Below are 21,021 nucleotides of genomic sequence, written 5' to 3' on the forward strand. Positions count from 1 at the left end.
GTGTCCCCAAGGGGCTTTATTTATTTGCGGAAATAAACTGTATAAAGGACGACCATAAGGTGAGTTATTCCATCGCTGTTGCCAAGAAAAAATTGAATGCTTTATGTCGATTGTCCTCAAATCTGCAGCACGATTAAGAAGAGATGGTCTGGAAGGTATAATTTTATCTGCAGTGTTGTTGCCAACAATGCGCATGTGACTGGGTTTCCAGATAAAATGAAAACAAAATGTATCAAATTTGAGGTTATAAGGTAAAGATCCGATTTCAAATATGTAGGGGTGAGTTTTACTTGACGAAAATGATTGCAAACCGGATAAGGCGGATTTACTGTGTTTAGTGCCAGTATAAGGAATATGAACTTGAGTACTCGCTAAACGAATGGCTTCTAGGACCGCAAGACATTCAGCCGAAAATATAGTGCTGTATGGGTGATTTGAGAAGTAGGCTTCTATGTCTATGTGTGTAAACCAAACGCCGCTGCCTACAACATCGACCTTAGATCAGTAAAGATGAGTGAAAAAAGGTTCCATTTAGTATTGACCAAGTCTAACGGCAGTGTACCTCTGCTAGAGTAAGTGCGGATTATCCCACTGGTAAGAATTTAATAACACAGTATGGAGAAGCACGAGAAATTTCGAATAAGCTATGTACACTAGTTCTTAGAATGTTGAAGTTATTAGTTTTGTAAGCAAAAATTTTAAAGGAGGAAGGGGAGGAATTGAGAAAAATAAAGTTGCAATGAAAGGCAATGCCGGGTGATTCTCAAAAGATTTGCCATCTGTTCCAAGCTTAGTGTCTGTGCAGAATTCATGCCGCATAAAAATAGTCCGACGAATGCATTTCCTTTGGATTCTGCATAATTTCAGAAGGTTCTTCTTTGGGATGTCCGATAAGAGTGAATAGGCGTATTCTAATTTTGGTCTGATTAAGCCAGGATACAGTTTAATCATGCAAAAAAGGTCAGAGCCCAAGAAATATATCAAATAAATTTCAATACATTGATAAGTTGGAAACTTTGTTTGGCAATTTTGCCAATGTGATCTGCTGAGGAAAGTTTCGAGTGTAGGACAAAGCCTAAAAAGTCGAAAGTTTGAACACACGGAATAGAAGAACGGTAGGTGAACTGAGGAGTAACCATGAAGTCTTTCCTTTTTTTTGAAAAGACAAACCATTTGGTCTTATTGGCTGAAAATGTGAGTTAAAGTGATTCAAGATGAGCGGAAGTAATGTCGAGGGCAGATTGCAAATTGCCTCTACACAAACCTGGGTCAGAGTTGGAACTAAAAATGACAAGACCGTCAGTATAACTCAAGATTGAGATGTTTTCAGGAACGCCAATATCTACATCTTCGGCTTTTGTTCTGCTTGCAAAAAGCCCCAAAAGGTGCAGTCAAACAACATATGAAGGCCTTTCTAATACATCCATATAACGTAGTCCAAGTCATGCCTATATTGGGTAAATATTCTCATGATATTTTGGATCCATTTTCCGGAGTAAAAGAATACACCTCGTGGCGGTCCAGTCAAGTCAGGTAAGTTGCTTTGGCAATAGACTATAAAACAAATTGAGCTGCAAAGCGATTAAACATACATTTGCCGTCAATACTAAAGAGAGCAAACTAAAATGTTTTAATTTGTACAGGTGTGAAAAATTTCGAGATGGGCGTCTCTACAATCCCACCATCTTTGTTTTAGTTATCTATGTCCACGATAAAACTCGATTCATTACAATTTAAAAAGAATTTGCGGTTTGGCTTCCTGTTCTAAATAATACAACAGGTTATTACACGAACAAACGGCAATAAAAGTGATCATAACCTGGCCACAACGATTGTAATGAACGATGAAACTTTATAAAGCTTATAAACTGTATAAAATCACATTGCATAATTGAGGCATTTGCGCATGAAAGCTCAAAAGTGTGGTTAATTAAAGAAAGTTTATCGGACCATTGTGGTTTACGGGGCTCTGCTGATGAGCTATGTCTTAAATGGATTGAATGTAGAACTTGTAAGGAGAAATCAACGCTTTTGAATTCGGAGATAAGCTCAATAAATAAATCGGAGACGTTCGAAATGTAGAACCTGTGACCAACTAAAATTTTACAAATTCCGCTAAAAAGTTTGGAACTAAGTAAATTGAGAGATAAACTTTCAATTCGACAATGTTAAGGCGGATAACTATGTTAATGCAACAAATTGCAATTGTAACACCTCACATAGGATTAATATGGTCATTAAATGTCCCTAACTTAGACAAAAATTTCTCTGTACAAAGTTAGGTCTGACTCTATTTGTTTCAAACAAAATTCATTCAGAAGCGTTGGTATGCCGAATAGGTATCGGTGCTTTCACGTATATACAACAAATAACGCATTTTACAATTGAGAATTTTGGCATAAAATCTTTAGAGCCTGTTCAGTGTGACAGTGACAACACAACTGAGAAAATACTGAAACAAATTACAAAAAAGCTACATTGGTGATTTGAAACTGATATTCTTAATAAGAAAGACAAAATTACGCAATTACGTAATACCTAAGGAAGATCAAGATGCGCAAAGATTCTTGTGAAGAATCGAAAAAAAAATCCAAATCACGTGACGGTTATCTTATAAAAATTATAATTTTTGAATCTCCCAGCTGCCCAGCACAACATATCAAAATAGGTCCTTGCCTGTATTTTGGTCAGCGGAATCTATTGGTGAAAATGATAAAGTAATGCAAAATATCAGTGTACGCAACGGCTAAACGGTTAAATTCGATGATTTATAGTTTTCTCTACATAAAATAAAAGTTTTTCAGTTGGTATTATGGAGATGAAAATTTTCTTTTTGAAGTCAATTGAACACTTTTAGAAGCTTGTGGCATAATCCCAATTGTCGTTTTGGTTTCACCGGTTTAAAAGTGCGGATTTTGATGGTAATGGCAAAGATCATCATGATTCTATCACTAATATTTTTCGTTGCCGATTTCGATTTTATTGGGACCGTTATCTTGTAGGAAAAACGAGTAGGCGATGGATTTTTTATTTTTTTTGAATTATTTTTTTTGATGTCAATGAAAAAAAAAAAGGAGGAGAATTGACGAGCACTTCAGCATTGGATACGGAAGAAAGAAAAACAGTTTTTGATAATTAATTTTGGTTAAAATCGTCTATCTTGTGCTAATAAAAAAAAAAATAAAAAAAAAATATGTAAAAACTTATACAAAAAATTTACTGCGACAACTGTCTTTAAGTAGATTCTAAAATTAAGTGAGATATATTTGCCTGGAAGCTGCTATAACAAACAAATCCATAAGGAAGAAGAAGAAAGGTATATTCAACTCCAACGGAATCCTTTATTACTCATCACGTTTATGAGCATTATATGTCGCATCTTATATATCACGGCGATTAAGAGCATTTCCGGATCTGTCAGAGAAACTATAAACGTTTATGCGAATGTAGACAAGCTTCAAGCAATTGGAGTAGAAGTTTTTTTTTTTTTCTGAAACAAAAATTTAACGTCGAAATTGCAAAGCTAATTAATTGTTAATTTTTCATAGAAGCACGAATGTACATTCGGCGTGACTAGGTGAGTTGTAATTTGTATTGCTAATATTAGATTATAATTCTTAATTTTACGTAATCGTAGTTTTGTGTCTGTTACACAATTGTCATTAATATGTTTAAACATTTATATTAATAACACAATAATAAAATGTTTGTAAACTAATTTTGTTGTTATGATACTGGCTGGCGAAGTAAGTGTACACTTAACACACTCCCATATACTACACATCCACTTACATCTTATAAAATTATAAAGATTCTACAGAGCAAAATTTCATTTATGAACCCCCCCAATTTCGGCGAGCTAGACATATTTCGATAAGAGCCCTTTAAGTATGCTATAGTATGCTACAATCTTTTGAATCGCTGCGCACAGCCCTAGTATTGAAATTGTTTTACTTAATTTTCCCTCGCAAGAACATAGATTCTTTTCAACCGTGCGTGCAAGCGATTTATGTTATTGATGTGGAGACAAATTACCTTGTCAAAGATAAATATTGGCAAGCAAGATTGAGTGATATTTATAAATTCTTCATTTCTGCGAAACAAATATTTAATAATAAATTTGTGAGCCGGTTGGTAATTACGTATCTGAAAATTAGCTGACGTTCTCGTTGTTCTACTGATTTGGGATCACGTATGTGATAGCATTCAGCATTGTTTGATGGTCACCGCGTTTTCGTCCTCAAGTATGAACCAGAGCTGTTAAGCATCCCTCTGACGCTTATTAAAGTACGCCGAAGCTAAATAGCTCACGTTTTACGTTAATTTGGTAATTCTGAATGAAATTCCAAACAAATTTTAAATCTTTGAAAGATAAAGTTAAATAATTTTTCTTATTTTTTTTTTTGCTTTTTACCCCAATTGTGTAATTGTTGCTCTGAATCAGCTAAGGCTTGGAACAATCCTGCGTCGTCAATGTTTCCGTACATCATCATATACTGGCGCCATCATTTATAATCCCTAAAAGAGCAACAATTATAAAAAGTAGATGTTATATTAAACAACTTGGTCTATCGACAACAGGTCTAAACCGTATTTTTAGCAAACAAAAAGAAAGTGTAATATTTTGCATTAAATTAATAGATAGTCATATAAATTTTAGCTAGAAAAATGCGTGCACTCACATTATAGTATTTGGTGTAACAAAAAAATCGAGATTTACGAAGAAGGAGCCTTATGACGCTGATGAGGGATCTGCCAGACATTTCCAATTCATTTATGTTTTTTAAATATCTGAACACTTTTTTTGGCTCGGCAACTCTGCATGAAACAAGACGCTTTCTTGCAGAAAATTCTTGAAAAATAAATTTTTTTTTCAACAAAAAAGAAAAAATTCCCTTTTTTCTTTCACAAACTTTTGTTTCTGAAAACTCTTGAAGTAATGAAAATATATATAGTGAAGTTGCGGCATTTAAACAAAATCAACAAAGGCTTTGACGTCCTTGTGCGTCTCCGCAGATTGCGCAGCACCACTTGCTGTCTTCAACCTCATCCTGACAAGACTCACTTCGTCAACTCACCTGTACATTGGACATCAAGTAGCGGCGATTCCTGTCAAATTCTTAATACTGCTTTAACTTACAACGCTTTGTTCTTCTCTGTCTCTGTCGGTCCCACCAAAAACGGCTGATTTCCATATCCCTTGTTTTCTCGGTAAGTCAGTTGATCCTTTTCTCTTGCCTTTAATCTAGCACGAAACCTAAAAGTCGCCCGCCCTTCAAGGGGGTGAGGCTCTCAAGCATGTTATCAAACGATGATGATTTCGAAAATTTTGTTCGAATCACGCATAGCAAGGGTTCATTTAAAAGAAAAAACACAAACCAGAACGAAGGTCTCAAAAAGAGCATCTCTGATAAGAATAATTCATCCGCAAAAGACTTGACTGAGGATGTCAATACCACCTCCTTAACGTCCCCGATCGCTCCCTCTAAGAATAAGCCTCCCAATAAAGACAGCTCTGTCAACAGTAACAATAATCGTAGTCCCTTAAAAGGAAAGAACTCTGACCCAACTAGTCCAAATCGTTATAGTGATGACACGACCGGTGAGTGCTACGTATTCATTGAAGTATGTAACAATAACCTAGAGAAACCTTTTCGCCTTAACTCAGATTTATTTTTTTTCGAACACATCAAAGATCTTAAATTGGATGGTTTGATTAATATCAAAACCATCAGCAATGGCAATGGCGGTTGATGCCAACAACTTTATAATAAACAATGATTTTGGTCCAAAGTCTTGCAAGGCCTACATCCTTAGAATTTTCACAGAAAAATTTGGGATCGTAAAAAACATTCCACCTTCAATTAAGGAAGAGGACTTTTTCAACTCAGTTACCTCTGATATTGAAATCATTTCTGTTACAAGAATACTCAGAAGAGACCCTGCAGACAGAGAAATGTTCATCCCAACAAACAGCCTAAAGATTGGTTTCAAGGGTAAACTAATTCCCAAGAGTATAAAATTCAACTATTGCAATATTCCAGTTGACTACTTCATTCCTTCCGTCAAGCTCTGCTATAATTGCGGCCAATTTGATCACATCGCCAAATTCTACAAAAGTAAGGAAAGCAGATGCCTGAACTGTGGCAAGTCACCGGCCTATCCTACGGACTCATGCCTTTCAATCAAATGTCTAGGTTGCGGGTCTCTGGACCACAACGTAACATTTCGAGAGTGTCCAAAAAGAAAGAAAGAGGAAAATTTAAAAAAAATTTTAACCATCCAGAACTTATCTTTTAGAGAATACAAAGAGAAATTCTCTAACAACCCATACAATTTACTTGAAAACTATGACGTAAACTTCCCAGCAATGAAGGGCAGCAATGCTCCTAACAATATCAGAGACCCTACTATTGATACAAATAATATTTTAATTAACAAAAACTTCAATGCAATTTTAAAAAAATAAAACAAGTATTCCCAAATCCTTGCATAGAATGTCTCTCAAGACGCCCTCGACTTACAGTAACAAGTCGCAGGAGCCAAAAAAACCTACCCCACCTCCTGAAAGGCATACTTTCATCACTTACCATAAATCCACTGAAATGGAAATAATTCTGGAAAAGATTTTCAAGATTCTCTCTTCTCAAGAAGATATGCTTAAAAGCATCCAAACAGAAATAAGTTCCCTTAAATCAAAATTTGATCTTTTAAAACATGGTACATCTGGGTCGGCCCTATCATGTTCTAACATTTCTCATGACATCCTTCCTACAGTACAACATACAAAGCTTCAGGCCCATTCTCTTGATTTTTTCATAAATTCCAACCGAACTGATTTCGCCATCTTGAGTGAAATCTTTCTGTCCGATGAGAACATTTCCGATCTCAAAATCTCAAATTACAACTCCGCTTATAAATGTAGAAGTGACGGCTATGGAGGTGTTGCCATCCTTGCCAGAAAAGGCATATCCTTCAAACAAATCCCATTTAAATCGACTGCTGACATTGTCATTATCAAAACCTCTTGTCTAAAACCTAATATTGTCATTGCTGCTTGCTATTTCAAGCCCAACATCCCCATTCAATCTTTCCGGGATGATTTTAATCGTCTCTGTGATATGCTCAATAGTTTCCACAATGTCATAATTGCAGAAGATTTCAATGCAAGACACCCTTGCTTTGGTGACTCCGTGTCAAACAATAAAGGCAACGCCTTGCAAGAAATCATTAAAGCTAGTAACTTCTATTGTGTGAATGATAATTCACCTACCTATTTTCACTCTACGACCAACAATTGTGGTAGCGTGTTGGATCTTACTTTCACTAACGCAACCCATCTCACATTCAAATGGGAGGTTAAAAAAGAAATTTTCCTGGGAAACAGCCACCACCTTCCTATTCTCTTTAATACCACCTCTATTACCTCGTAGAAGATAAATGACTTTATCTCGAGGAAAAAACTTCTAAATAATCTCATTCACGTATGTCTTGAGCCACAGGTCGAGTCTATCCAGTGCTCATTTCAACAAGAAACAATTAACGCCAAATCCGACATCCAAATCTTGAATTCCTACTCACCAAAACCTTGGTGGAACGAGCTGCTCACTTCACCATTCCGTAGATTACAGGCTGCTAAACAAAAATTTTCCAAATACCCCAATATTTCTAATTTTGAAGATTTCAAGTTATCACAAAAAGAATGGAAGAAATCGATTAGAAAAGCCAAAAGATGCCATCGAGCCCTTGTTATCGAAGAGCTATGCTCAAATAGCAATACAAAGCAATTCTGGAAATTTTTAAATGGTCATCGCACCACAAAAAAGAAATACAAACACCCCATTTGGGATGATCTCAACAACAAATCCTACCTTGAATGGCTGAAAGCTCAAGTTCCCTCGACATGTGGTCTCCAAACCTCCTTACTTAATTCTCGAATGGAAAACATCTATCCATTCTCCCTTGATGAACTCATGCACGTCCTTAAGTCGAAAAAGAAGTCCACAGCAACAGGCCATGACGGAATCAAATATGAAATGATAAATGTCCTTCCCATGCCAAGCTTTCTAACCCTGCTATCTGCTATAAATGAGCGCTGGATGACCAACTCGTTTCCCACTGTTTGGCGTACAATTAAAATAGTGCCCATTCCTAAACCCGGAAAAGATCTTGAAACATTCACTAACTTCAGACCCATATCCCTCTTGCCTGTTCTTCTAAAAATTACCAACCAAATGATTAAAGAAAGACTAACAAATTTCCTGAATCACTCACACCTTCTCCCGTCAAAGTCCTTTGCTTAAAAAATATCTCCACCGGTATATGCCTTAATGAAGTCCTTTTCACAATTGCAAATGAAAAAGCAAATGGAAACCAGGTAGTCATGCTTTGCTTAGACATTAATAAAGCTTACGACTGTGTAAACTTAGCGAAACTGGACCAAATTCTATCTGATTTTAAAATCCCGACACAAAGTAGGCATTGGGTTCTCAACTTTCTTTCCTCGAGAACTCTCGTATTAGATTCATATGCAGTCGAAGTTTGTGGAGGCTTACCTCAACGTAGCTGTCTCAGCCCAGTTCTCTTCAATTTATACACAGCCGGTTTACATCAATTACAGGACAAATCTACCCATTTATTTCAATATGCCGACGATTTCCTCATCATCTCTGCTGGAAAATCATTAATGGAAGCAGTCCGTAACCTCGACACTAAAGCCAACTTTTTCACAAACTTTGTGCAGACTTAAATCTAACTTTCAACCCGGAAAAATCAAAAGTCATTCGCTTTGCTAAGGGTCCCAAAAAAAATTTTTTACATTGCAATCAATGGTATAAAAATCAGTCCGTCTTCCTCTTTTAAGTTTTTGGGCAGAATAATCAACTCAAGTTTAATCACGCATGAGCATTACAAGGATAGCCTCGAAAATTGCAACACAGGCTCAAATGTCATCAAACTTCTGACCAACATTCACACCGGACTCCCACCTAGGAGAGCATTAAACGTTTACAAATCTATTGTTAGATCCAAAATTGAATATCCCTACTCTACATCGTGTAACGCTCCTGCGTATACATTAAAAAAAATACAAACCTTTCAACGCTCAATCCTAAGACGTTGTACCGGCTTGTCCCCCTCAACACCAACATCAATTTTACGTTCCATCTCTTATGAACTCCCCGTTGCTAAGAGAATTTATCTTGTAACTGCAAAAGAACTTCTCAAGGTAAAAATCTTCAAACCTGCCTTCTTTGACGAGGTCGCTTCCAGACACAATCATGTCATCAGTAGTTACTCTAACTGCTTCAAAAAATTCAGTAACATCTTCAATAAAGTTAACTCAATACCCTCCTGGAACAATATTATTCATGATAAATGCGTAGTTGAATTGAACTTATTTAATTCGATCACCAACTCAAAAAAAATCGATCAGGGTCTTGTCTTCGAATCGCTTGTCTGCAAAAACTTAACCACTTCGTCGAAAATAAGTTCAAAATATACGCAACGGATGGATCTATCAATTCGGACATCTCTAGTTTTTCAATTATCGAATACCCAAACTTACTTATAGGAAAATTCAAAGTTCTACAAGAACTATCATCCACTTTCATTGAACTTCTGGCCATCAGACAAGCAATCATCCATGCATCTGAAATTAAGCTAAAAAAATTTGTAGTTTTCTCTGACAGCAAATCTGCTTTAATTTTAATCAAGAACAAAGACCCATTCAATAAGTATGTCTTCGATATCTACAACCTTTTAAAAGACCCAAGTATTGAAAAATGCCACATCATCTGGATCCCAGGTCAATGCGGTTTTAGTATTAATGAAAAAGCTGACTTCCATGCTCGTCAAGCTAGGTTCGATGGTACAGTTTTGTCCATAAACTACCCCCCCAGCGAAGCTTTTCTGCTAGTCAAAAAACTCATCATAAAAGAATGGAAAGATGAATATCATGTTTTAGCTAGAGAAAAAAGTGACCGGCTGTTCTACAAAATTTACCTTTTTTTGACACCCACGCTTCTACCTAAAGGAAAATTTACAACATAGGAATTTAAAGTTCTTCACCGTCTTATGAGTAATCACACCTACGACAAGGTCTATTTTAAAATGATCAAAGTCTCCTCCTCTGACATCTGTGAGGATTGCAATATTACTGAGTCTGCCGAGCACCTTATTTTTGAGTGCAGGAGGTTTGAAATCCTTAGACAATCTTTCAGTATATTTAACCTGTATAACAATTTATATGAAATTTTTCGTGCTGGTAACTTTAGCATTTGAAGCAACTGACTGCATTTATCAAATCAGCTGAGTTTTCATTCTAATTTTACATTTAGTATTTCTATTACAATCACGAATCGCCTACACTTTTTCTTTTATCGGCATTATTAGCCGGATCTTGACAGTACAGTACCAAACACGGTGATTTATGGATTGACAGCGGAACAGAGCCTCTCATTGCGAACACTCTGCCACATCAGTCTACCTATGCTTAAATTTTTTCATCAATCGCTCTCAACTTCGTTTCTGGATTATGGATCTAACATTAACTTAACTGGTCCAATCCATTTCTAAACAAACAAAAAAAAAAAAAAAAGTTATCTGAACAGATATATATATATATATACATATGCGAATGTAAATATATCAATTATATATATTGATATATACATTTTTGTTCACAATAGTTACATGTACATGGTTTGAGAAAACCCACATTCCGCCCGCGATGTATTTAGACACGGCTTTGGAGTTGTTGGGTTCTAGGAGTTACCAATGTCTGGCCGGTAGTGATTTTTATTTTTATTGTTGTACTTTATGTGTATTTGCAAATTATTGCTCCCATAATTAGCTAAACCAAACATAGTAGCGACTTAAGCAGAACTTAACAATTTTTGCTACTGAACCAGAACAAGACAATTGGTTAAACTGTAGGAACACATCGCAAAATATTGTTGAAAATCTCGCATTTGGAGCCCTTTCGATCCATTAGATAAAATCTTCGCTTAATTTGCAATCATTATTAGATTTTCAGTCAGCAAATTTTTAAATATGGCCACCGGAACATAAGCAAACAATCAAAAATTTGGCAATGGTTGCAGCGTCGAGCTAAACGCACGCAAACAAAAAAAAGCGTAGATCTATTGATTTAAGAAATAGTACAATTGTCAGCTTCGCCAATTCAAAAAATTCATTAAAAACTAAATTACATCATTCTTCACCCTTACAACGAGATTCGGTTATTCAAACGGGTATCGGGTTTACATCGAGAAATGCCCATTTCCTTCTCAGCAAATTTTCGAATCTCTTTAATGATTAGTTGTTCAGGGACCCTGTTTAGCTAAAATCCAGTCACTAATTCATCAATAGTTGATTTGTTTGTTACTTTATCAAAGAATAAATATAAACGAAAATTTGCATATTTTTTTCTCTTTTCATTTATATATCAAATATAGCAACGATAACGACATGAAAATCTTACGTGCTCACAACAAAAGCGTTTATCAACTATTGACTTGGACGCAAAAAAAAAGATAACTATCACAGTATTAGATTATTTGCGGCTTACACCGGAATCTTCTCTTTTTTTTAAGCTAGTCGTCAGAAAGTATAAATGTTCACAGCTAAGTTATGAAAACACTTCTTCGCCTACTCTTTCATAAGACGCCTAAATACGCACACTTGCACTTCATCTCATCTTACACTTGAAGTAATATTTCGTTTTTCCCGCTCTGCAATGTTGTTTGATTGGCCTGTATTTTGTATAATAGCTGAATCATTGCAGTTGAATTTGCTATTTCTGTCCAATTTTTCCCCACTTCTTAACTTTCTTACCTTCTAATCACTTTTCTAACACCTCGCGAAACTTTTTTGGTTTTCTGAATATTTTGTGACATTTCAAGGAAAAGTATTTGAATGTAAAATTAATAGAAGAACTCAATGAAAAATTATTATTTAAAGGTACGAAAACGAGTACAAAAATTAAGTACCACTAACTGAAGACGCTTTTTTTCGAACCTTCAAGCGATGTGTTTTCGCTGTATGTACACTTTTTCGCCTTTTTTTTTTAAGATTGATTGCGGTATATTTCACATTTAAGGCTGTCTTAAGTCAAAACAAGCTTCAATCGGTATTTAATATTATCTTTTCTTTCTTAAGAAATGTACTTTTTGATCCTTAACCCACAAATGTAGTTTTTAATTAGGGAAATCTTAATTTTTCCTACCTTTTATTAGACCACAATATGTGGCGCTTTTTTTATTACGATTTGATATTTTAGATTTCTTCCGCTGGTTCTAATCCCAAAATATATGAACATTCTTTTAGTATCAATGCAGTACCTTCGCTTAATAAAATACGGCTACATTTCACCTTGATTATTACACCATATTCGTTCTTCGCAATGCAATGGCAATCGTCGTAGAATTCTGATAATGTCGTACAAACTTTGTAACAATATTCGTATAATAAATGTAACAATAGGCCTTTCGAGATTTTCAACAAAGTCTTAATCTCTTGAAGTCTTAATAAAGTCTTCGCCAGTTTTGATTCTATTTCATAGCCCAATTTAATTTTAACCGTCTCGAGCACGTTATTGAGTTGGGAGAAATCTTTACCGCCATTACGTGTAATAGAGCACAGGCAACTGCAAGCATATAACAGGTAAACGGCTATATTGCCGCGATCTTCCAACATTTTATCAAAGGAGAATACATAATCGTTGAGGAGAGTATGACTTAAATCGGCACATTTAATGCAACCATAAGCCATCGATTCTTGGGCAGCTCTTAGTTCTTCGGGTGTCAAAACTTTGTCGCGTTCCTTTTCCATGAGCTCAGCTAAGGACCGTTTCAATCCTTCGTCAAGTAAATCTGTTAACTCTATCGTATCGCCGGATCTAGTTTTAAGCTTTCTACCAACTTCGGCCTTCATCTAGATCCAAGAAATTTTTCTGTTCCAAAAATTTTACAATTTCAACCATACAGAATTGATAGAACGACTCACCTTTTCCATAAAGTTTTACATCCAACCGTTCGTAAATTTTTTTGGAATTCTTTTCGACAAAGATCGAAGATGAATTTTCAAGCCTTAGTAGAATTTGTCTCCCCATTCTGTAGCTCCACGACTCGATTATAAGCATGCTTTTTAAATTCTTAATCTTTGTCGAATCTAAAAAAATTTCCGAAAACGTTCTTACGGAAAATTTTCGAAAGATGATACAAACGAGCCCCTCGTTTCTTGGATGCTTTGTAAAACGCCTGCAAATACACTATGGCTGGACTTTCATTCAGCAAATTAGGAAATCGTTCTTCTAGATGAGTAATGAACATTCCCAACTGAGTTCGCCAGTCTTCTAAGTGATTGATCCGCAAACCATCATGGCCAAAAAATCCCAACTAACTTCAAATTGATTCACCAATTATGGTAGATTTGCAATGTTTCACATGCATATGTTTGGCGATGTTCGGAGGAAAAAACTCTACTAAGTCTAATGGTGGCGCTTTACTTGAGGCGGTTTAAAACCTATCCATACGGTATTGTCAAAGCACTAACAACAAAAGATCTAAAAGCAATTTAAAATTTATACGAGTTTCAAGTACTTTTTTAAGAAAGCATTTATAAGACCAGCACCGGCAGTTTCTAGCTTATTAATCAATAGGCTGGAGGTGGTATCGTTTATAATCTCTTGTACTATATCGCACGGAGATTTGATAGATCCTGGATCAACTTTGAAAGTTGTGGATGATGACATAGCACTATTACACTAATGACAGAACTTTGCGGCATTTGAGCTAACGGGCGTTATAACAGCTGTAGTAGCAACCAAATGCGGAAAGCTGAAGCAATAGCATTCGTAAACAAATAAATTAAATGATCGCTAATAGAAATTCATCTATTTTCGTAGGTATGGCAACAGCACTAAACGAAGATGTAGAATCAGTTAAGAAGTTAGAAGCAATCGGGGTTATTGCGCATTATTTTTTAGCTTCCAAAGTTTGAAAGATAACATTTTTTGGACATAATTACAATGATTTGCAACTCAATCACTGACCTTTACGCTTTCTAATAAAGCTAAAATAAAGGCAATAGCTTAAGTTTCATGTTTTCCAGTTGTGGTCTACTGAGTTCTTCATCTTGTTCGCCCAAAATCTCGCTTTCTTTCGTGCGCTCGATTCGTGCATGCTGTTCACTGGTTCCTTTCATTGAATTAATAATAAACTATTGAATGCAATAATCAAATTATAAAATGTGATCTTACCAATTCATGTAAAGCGTTCGCTTCACTCTTTTAACTAACCCTTCTGTTTGTTCGGTGAAGCACGTCCCGTTTTTTTCAACTTTTAGCCAAACAGTTTAGTTAGTTGGCATATATTTGTCACGCAAATAGTTGTATGAAAAACACATCTTCGGTTTTTCTCCTTCAATTCAGCAAATGAACCCCGGATGTTATCACATATGAAAAACATCAGCTGCGTGATAGATAGTAAGCAGTGCATGACATTAACTAGGTTTCGCGTTCGAGTTCGATTTTTTAGCTTTATGTATTCACAAGAGATGCTTGAGCCGGACTCAAAATTGTCAAAACTAATGTAACCAAAATTGCTGACACTTTCCGTTAGGATTGTTTTTTAGAGCTTCATTTATGAGAGAAAAAAAGTTTGTAAGTGGAAAATAAATTAATTTACTAGCAAAATTGTGTGATAAAAACTTACAATTTGTGAAAGGCAAGTAAATTATTTATTTATTCATAGTACAATATGGAATTTACAAGCCCTACAATGGCCAATTTAAGTGCATTGTATTAAAGAATGATGTACACAATAAGAATGAATAAGTATCAGTCGCGTTTATAAAATCAAATTCAACCATAGATGGTTAATCCAATTTTTTAAATAATAGTAGAGCATCGTCGACATTGCCGGAAAAGGTATCTTATAAGACGTAGAAAGGCTCTTCTTACCTTTCACAAAAATATGTATGAAAACGATTTTATACATTTTTCAACAACGTCAATTACAATCTACGTACACGTATTATTATGTATAGATTGCTGCAGAAGTCTCACTTTATTTCATTTAATTAAAAATTTTACAAAATTGTTTTTATTAACCTTTGCATGATTTATCAATTGATTATATTGTAAGTCAATGTACGCCTTTCAAATAATATCTAGTTAACTAGAAGATACGTAATTAGTGCTATGAGTAAAAAAAGATTGCCGATGTTTGTTCTTATTTAAAGAAAGCAATGACCAAAAAAACGATTGGGTACTGGGTATCTGAAAACTGGTCATTATTTTTCGGATTTTTGTTACACACCTGAAGCTGAATTCAGCATTGTACTGATGACTTTGATTTTCTTTCTTCACGTATGCACAACAGCTATTACTGACACCAGTACTCATAAGACTCAATAAATGAAATTTATACGTCAAATTAGGCGAAAGCCAAACCACTCGAGTTACCACGAAAATTTCTTTTAAGAAAAACATATGCAAAACAAAAACATATCATAACATTCGTTTTTTATTATTTACGTAATTCGTAAACTTCAATAAATTGATAAATTTGGAACGAAGTTATAAAACAAGGTCTTGACGTTTTTTTAAACTGTTCTTATGATGAGTCTTGATTCTTGCTGTATACTAGAAAATTCCCACTAAGTTTTTGTTATTTACTTTTGGTTTTTAAATGCTGGTAATTTAAGCTAACTATTACTTACGATTTCAGCCAATTTTTGTAAATCCCCAGATGCCAAATTTACGTTTGTTTTATTGTGGTGACTGATAAAACGTTATGATCATATGCAATTTAAGTAAAGTTTAACAGTTGTTCTTGTTGAACTAAAGCAACTATGAAGTTGCTAAGCCAAACTTTTCAAAAGGAACAACTGTTTTTAAAACGGTAAGTTCATCTTCCGAAGACATAAGTTAATATATAGATGTTCTTGTTATGCCTTATTTACGCTTTATGCCAAGCCAACGAGACCTAGGTTCACTACAATGTTGTTTCCACAAAATCTTTTTTGTCTCCTAAGAGGGAAGAGGGCTGAAACACAGCCGGTAAAAACACCATTTCGTACAACCCATTGCACAGCACTCACAGCACACTCGTGTTCACATTGAAACTTTTTTGCAGAACAGAGCGAATCATCTGCTCTTGATTTGCAGAGTTACAGAAAATGAAGACGTTAACATTTTTTTTTTTTTTCATCTTATTGGTGTTTTGGTTAGCGTACAGTTGTGACCTTTGACCGTGGCTACGGATACTGTTTTAATCGTTTCTTTATAAGTTATACTTTCAATTATATTTAATTTTATGTAAAACTTGAGGAAGTGCCAGCCTTATTACCCTAAAATTTCGAAATCTTAAAGCGCTTTACATTCTATTCAGTCTGAGCAAGAAGTCGGCTATTTACTTATTGAATATTCTTTTTCTCTTTTTTATTCAGCATGAAAGACAGTAACGGAAGCGATGACGAGGGTCATATGCAATACAAAGAAAAAGAATTTTACCAACTTTTGTTGTCGACGGGAAAGACAGTTGAACAAAACATACGTAAAAAATACCCTGCAAATAAGTACAAATTTTTGTAGATATTTATAAAAATTTTTATGTTTCGACTTAAATATACATTACTATATATGCATTATTCGTTCTTCTTGCGTGTACACAAAAATACTTTTTTAAAATTGATTTAAGGATATCAGCCGGATTTACCATAAAATATATTTAAAAATATTTAGCATTTCCATAAATTCCTCACTTGCTTTTTAATACTATATTAGGAAAGTGTAAGTCGAATGGGTGTTTGTTTTCAAAATTACACCTAAAAAGCATCCTGTTCACATTCAATGTAGAAACAGCAGTTGACTTATGTATTATGAGTTTCTTGGTATTCCCAAGCCCCTCTCTCGTATTGCTTCAGAAATAGACTCATGATAAATGTCTGGATTGAAAGCAATTATGCGTGGCCTGCGGGCAGAGGGAGCCTGTAAGCTAGGATCTATGCCAAAATCGTTGGCACTATCCAATTCGCGACGTCTTCTTTGTAAACCATGTTGTTGTATGGCTGCATCAATAGCATAATTTCGTAAACGTAATCCTTCTAAACGGCCAGCTTCATAGTGTCTATTAATGAAATTATCGCATTCACACTCAAAAACAGCATTATGCTGCCATAATATTAGTTGCTCATCAGTCATTTGGACTGAAAAAGTTACACAAAAAAATTTTTTTATCTCATTTGAAGGGAAATCGGCGGTAAAAGTAACTCACAATTCGAATCTGGTAACAAAGCAAACAAAAAATCCATATTCAATCCTTTATAATGGGTATTACTAACGTTTAAAATTTTTTATTATTTTCTGCATGGACATTGACTTTTACATTAAGTGAACTCATGTTTATTGGTTTTTATTTAATTATCACGAAATTTTCCCAAAACGCACTGACAAGACAGTGTAGTTGTTGCTAATGGTTGCCGTCCATAGGAATAAAAGGCGAGTTATGTAAATTATAATGACGGTATAGCTAATTTTACGAAATCAGCAGCTGAAGTAACCAAATTTTGTAAATACATTTTTTGAAACACATGGCGTTAATCTACTTTTCAAAATCTAGAATCGCCGAAGGTATAGAAGCGGTAGGCTCTGTTGGATATACTTTCCATAACAGCCAATAATTGCATCGATTTAATTATATTCGTGTGCCTGTTTGATTTCAAAAAGTTGTTCAGAAGAAATCGATTTCTACCTTTTTGCTTCTATTCTCACCGAATTGTGTTCGAAAATTAAATAAGTTAAATTGATCGATGGGACCACCCACCAAAAGAACTGATTTTTCATTTTCTCTTAAGATTGGCCTCTAGTTTATACTTGTATGTTGGATCTCAAGTTTTATCTTAATAAAATCTCTGGATTAATTCGAAAAATCAGCTAAGTCGAATCAAAGGTTCGCATACTATTTCGTAGCAAAATGCGTCAATAATCGCCGAAGGTACGCATATTCTTGATTGTAAACGCTAGATTTAATTATGTCTGCTCGTCTATTTCAATAGTATGATCTTAAAACATTGTCTAACAGAGCAAGCTTATTCTAGATTTTGTTTCGTATTGCTGTCATCTAAGTGCAGTTTAAAATTTTGTAAAATCGACGTCCATGCACAAGTCAATAATTAACAGGAAATCTTCCTAACTTTACTAAAATATGACGTTGCTTAGATGTCTAATGATTTAACTTTTTTTTCATTCACCAAAAAAAAAAAGAAATGGAATAACCAAGGAATTTAAAAGATCATTTTAATAAATTTCTTATAAAATTGGTAATCGCCAACCAATGACTTAGTGGAATAAGAAGAAGTCCATATTCGGCTAGACTGAGTTATCTAGTGTTTATCGGTAAGGTATATAATTATAAGGTCGAGTAAAGCACCATTCGAATTATATATATATCGTAGACGCTTTATACAGTAATGGGTTAAATATATTTTCCTGATCGGGCTTTGCAGACTTTTTACAAGACTTTGTGGGAATTGGTAAATCATGTGGTTTTGCTCATATACACGCATATAAACCAAATGAAAAATCCGAGCGAAAACAAATAAAAACAATTTATTTTATACTTTGAAGTTATTTACCTAGTTTGTGTTTATTTTGTACTAATTTAGATCTTTGTCATCTTATACAATTTATAATTTTAGTTCACATCCTATATCATTTCGTAAGAAATGAAAAGCAAGCAATAAAGGCGATTTATTTCGATCTTAAATATATTTGCCAAACCAAACATTTAAGCTGTTCCTTTACTTGGCTTTAATGCGTCAATTGGCTTTTAAACTAATTTTCTCATCGTTGTTCTTCATGTTTTTCTTGTTTACATTTATGTTGACCTTTTTAGTTTTACTACTCAAACATTGTGTTTCTATTTATACTTACATCGATTTTCATATTTATCAAAAATAATGTTGTGACGCAGTTTCTCATTGCGTGTACAATTGGGAAATATTAACCCCAAAAACAGAATAATGCATCACTGCGTAAGACTTATGTCATATTATACACTTGTATCATCCTTGACGCCTTGTCGTTGTTATTGTACCATTCCACCATAGTTGTGAGCCACGCAAACCCGTAACGCAATCGTTATGTCAAGTTACAAGAATTCTGTACAACTTTTGTCAGTCAATTTGTGGGTTATGAAAAATAAACAGACCTCTTGCAGGGCTCACATTTATATAAATTGACATTACCGATACATTTAATTCCGTTTATATTGTTCTCAATTTGAAGATTTTAGTTTATACTTATAATTCACGCTCAGTTTTATGCTTCCTGTAGTTATCACAACAAATTTGCAATAACCAAAATGTTTGTCATCGTTTACATCCTAACCGACTTTGTTTCTTCCGGGCTTCCTTACGGGGTAAACACGAGAGACGACTCATCAGTCAAAAGCATAGTAAGCTTCAAAGTAAACGGTTTCCGTTGAAAGTGATCAATTTTTTCACAATATTTTTGCCTTCGCGGCTCTCTCACTTGGCAGATGCGTATAGCTTAGAGATAACACTTTAAAATGAAGAAGTCACAATTTTATACTACATCATATAGTACTGCTTACAGTCTATCTTAGAAAATTGACTGACTGACTGATTTCTACTCCCAATGACTATAATATGGAAACATTTTTATTTTTATAGCTGAGTTAGCTGACTCGTTTAACTTCGTTCCAGACAAATTCAAATAAATGATTATAGAAATATTTACTATCTATTTATTTATCTATTTTTTATTTACTTACACATGAAACTCAATTAATATAAATTAACTGTCGGATTCAATTGACTCTTAGAAGTGAATCTTATACTAATTTATATTAGAAACTAGTATAAAGTACATAAGAAAGAAAAAAGAACGAGAAAAAGCATGTACACAACTAGCACAGAGACACACCCACAATCAATAGAGAATCAAATTGGAAGTGAACCCCTAAGAGATCGCAAATATACAAAAGCTTAGCAACCGATACAGTAAACAACACCAATTAGTTTTCGAATCATAAAGAGATGTTAAGATTAAAAGTAAGTTTAAATACGACATAGGCAAATTGTGCACTTTACCCAAAGTTGTTTTGATAGACTTTAAGGAACCCGATATTGAGATTAAGTGATAGACATCGGTTAGGTTTCTGCAAACTACTTTAAACGGGTTAAACAACTTTATAATTATATATACATTGACTCAGCTTAATGAAAATAAAGTGCCTAGAGAAGCGATTAGGGACATTGAAGCTTATCTCACAAGTAGTGTGGACGAATCGATACTACCATTAATTGACTTAATTAAGAAGGCAACACAAAGAGTAAATCCAGGTTTCTCAAGTGACGGTAAAGATAACAGAAGCAACCTATTTGAATATCGGAGCAAGTTTTGTATAAGCGTTGATTGGCAATAAATTCAACGTCAGGGGGAGTAGAAAATTCAACTGACGGGACGGAAGCATGTATGGCAATTAAAACACCACAGTCAGTGCGAGCCAATCGATCTTTTCTGAAAACCTGGAAGGAATTGTGAGAAAGTTTCGACGAATGTAAATCCGTCTTTAACCAAGTTTCAGTGACGCCGAAACAAGAAAACTCCGTGTTCAGTGAATTTAGGAATGTACAGCGAATTTTTGAGTTTAGGCCCGTAACATTTTGGGAAGCTTTGGGTTACTGGATGTGAAGGAAAATTTAGTTTTTTGAGGCTGGAGGAGTTACCGAATTAGTCTTGTCAAGTCAATCCCGAGTAATGAATTCCTTAATGAAGGATCCAACTGACCACAATGCTTTGTCTATTTTAAATGTTAAGTTGGAAAATTATAAAAAATTGATCACACCTGTATATCGTGCATTCTTTTTTAAATATATAGATCAACATATTTTGTATTATTATCGGTGAAATGGATAGTGAATATGAATATTGTCATGGATTAAAATTCAATAGAGAAGCGAAGGCATTGTATTGTGAAGGTAGCCAAATGG

At 34.6% G+C, this 21,021-nt stretch overlaps 2 protein-coding genes across 3 annotated transcripts; both read right to left on the reverse strand.

Moving 5' to 3' along the window:
* Window positions 1–3,589: 3,589 nt before the first annotated feature.
* LOC119637634 (probable arginine--tRNA ligase, cytoplasmic) lies at window positions 3,590–15,364 on the reverse strand. Of its 2 annotated transcripts, none has more exons than XR_005247306.1 (5): window positions 14,963–14,977; window positions 14,261–14,636; window positions 13,006–14,198; window positions 12,227–12,933; window positions 3,590–4,518 (listed from the first exon to the last, which is right to left on the reverse strand). XR_005247306.1 is itself a non-coding variant. In XM_038033810.1 (5 exons), the coding sequence occupies exons 4-5, from the start codon at window positions 13,012–13,014 to the stop codon at window positions 12,277–12,279; spliced, it is 666 nt and encodes a 221-aa protein (XP_037889738.1). In that variant the 5' UTR covers window positions 13,015–14,198; window positions 14,261–14,636; window positions 14,715–15,179; window positions 15,321–15,364; the 3' UTR covers window positions 11,748–12,276. The 2 variants fall into 2 exon arrangements, 1 of the variants encoding a protein (XP_037889738.1); XM_038033810.1 differs by lacking the exon at window positions 3,590–4,518 and adding an exon at window positions 15,321–15,364 and having other exon boundaries at window positions 11,748–12,933; window positions 14,715–15,179.
* A 1,292-nt stretch (window positions 15,365–16,656) lies between these two features.
* LOC119637621 lies at window positions 16,657–17,494 on the reverse strand. The gene is made up of 2 exons (XM_038033797.1): window positions 17,280–17,494; window positions 16,657–17,211 (listed from the first exon to the last, which is right to left on the reverse strand). Exons 1-2 carry the CDS (start codon window positions 17,314–17,316, stop codon window positions 16,883–16,885), a joined length of 366 nt encoding a protein of 121 aa, XP_037889725.1. The 5' UTR covers window positions 17,317–17,494; the 3' UTR covers window positions 16,657–16,882.
* Window positions 17,495–21,021: the final 3,527 nt, after the last annotated feature.

This window comes from Glossina fuscipes, unplaced genomic scaffold, assembly GCF_014805625.2.
Source record: "Glossina fuscipes isolate IAEA_lab_2018 unplaced genomic scaffold, Yale_Gfus_2 60, whole genome shotgun sequence".
Lineage (NCBI taxonomy): Eukaryota > Metazoa > Arthropoda > Insecta > Diptera > Glossinidae > Glossina > Glossina fuscipes.

Excerpts from the sequence above, each read along its gene's own strand:
- LOC119637621 (XM_038033797.1), bottom strand. The coding sequence starts at position 17,316 with ATGGATTTTTTGTTTGCTTTGTTACCAGATTCGAATT. Across the intron at positions 17,212-17,279 it reads TTTGTTACCAGATTCGAATT|TCCAAATGACTGATGAGCAA; the intron begins GTGAGTTACTTT and ends TAACTTTTTCAG.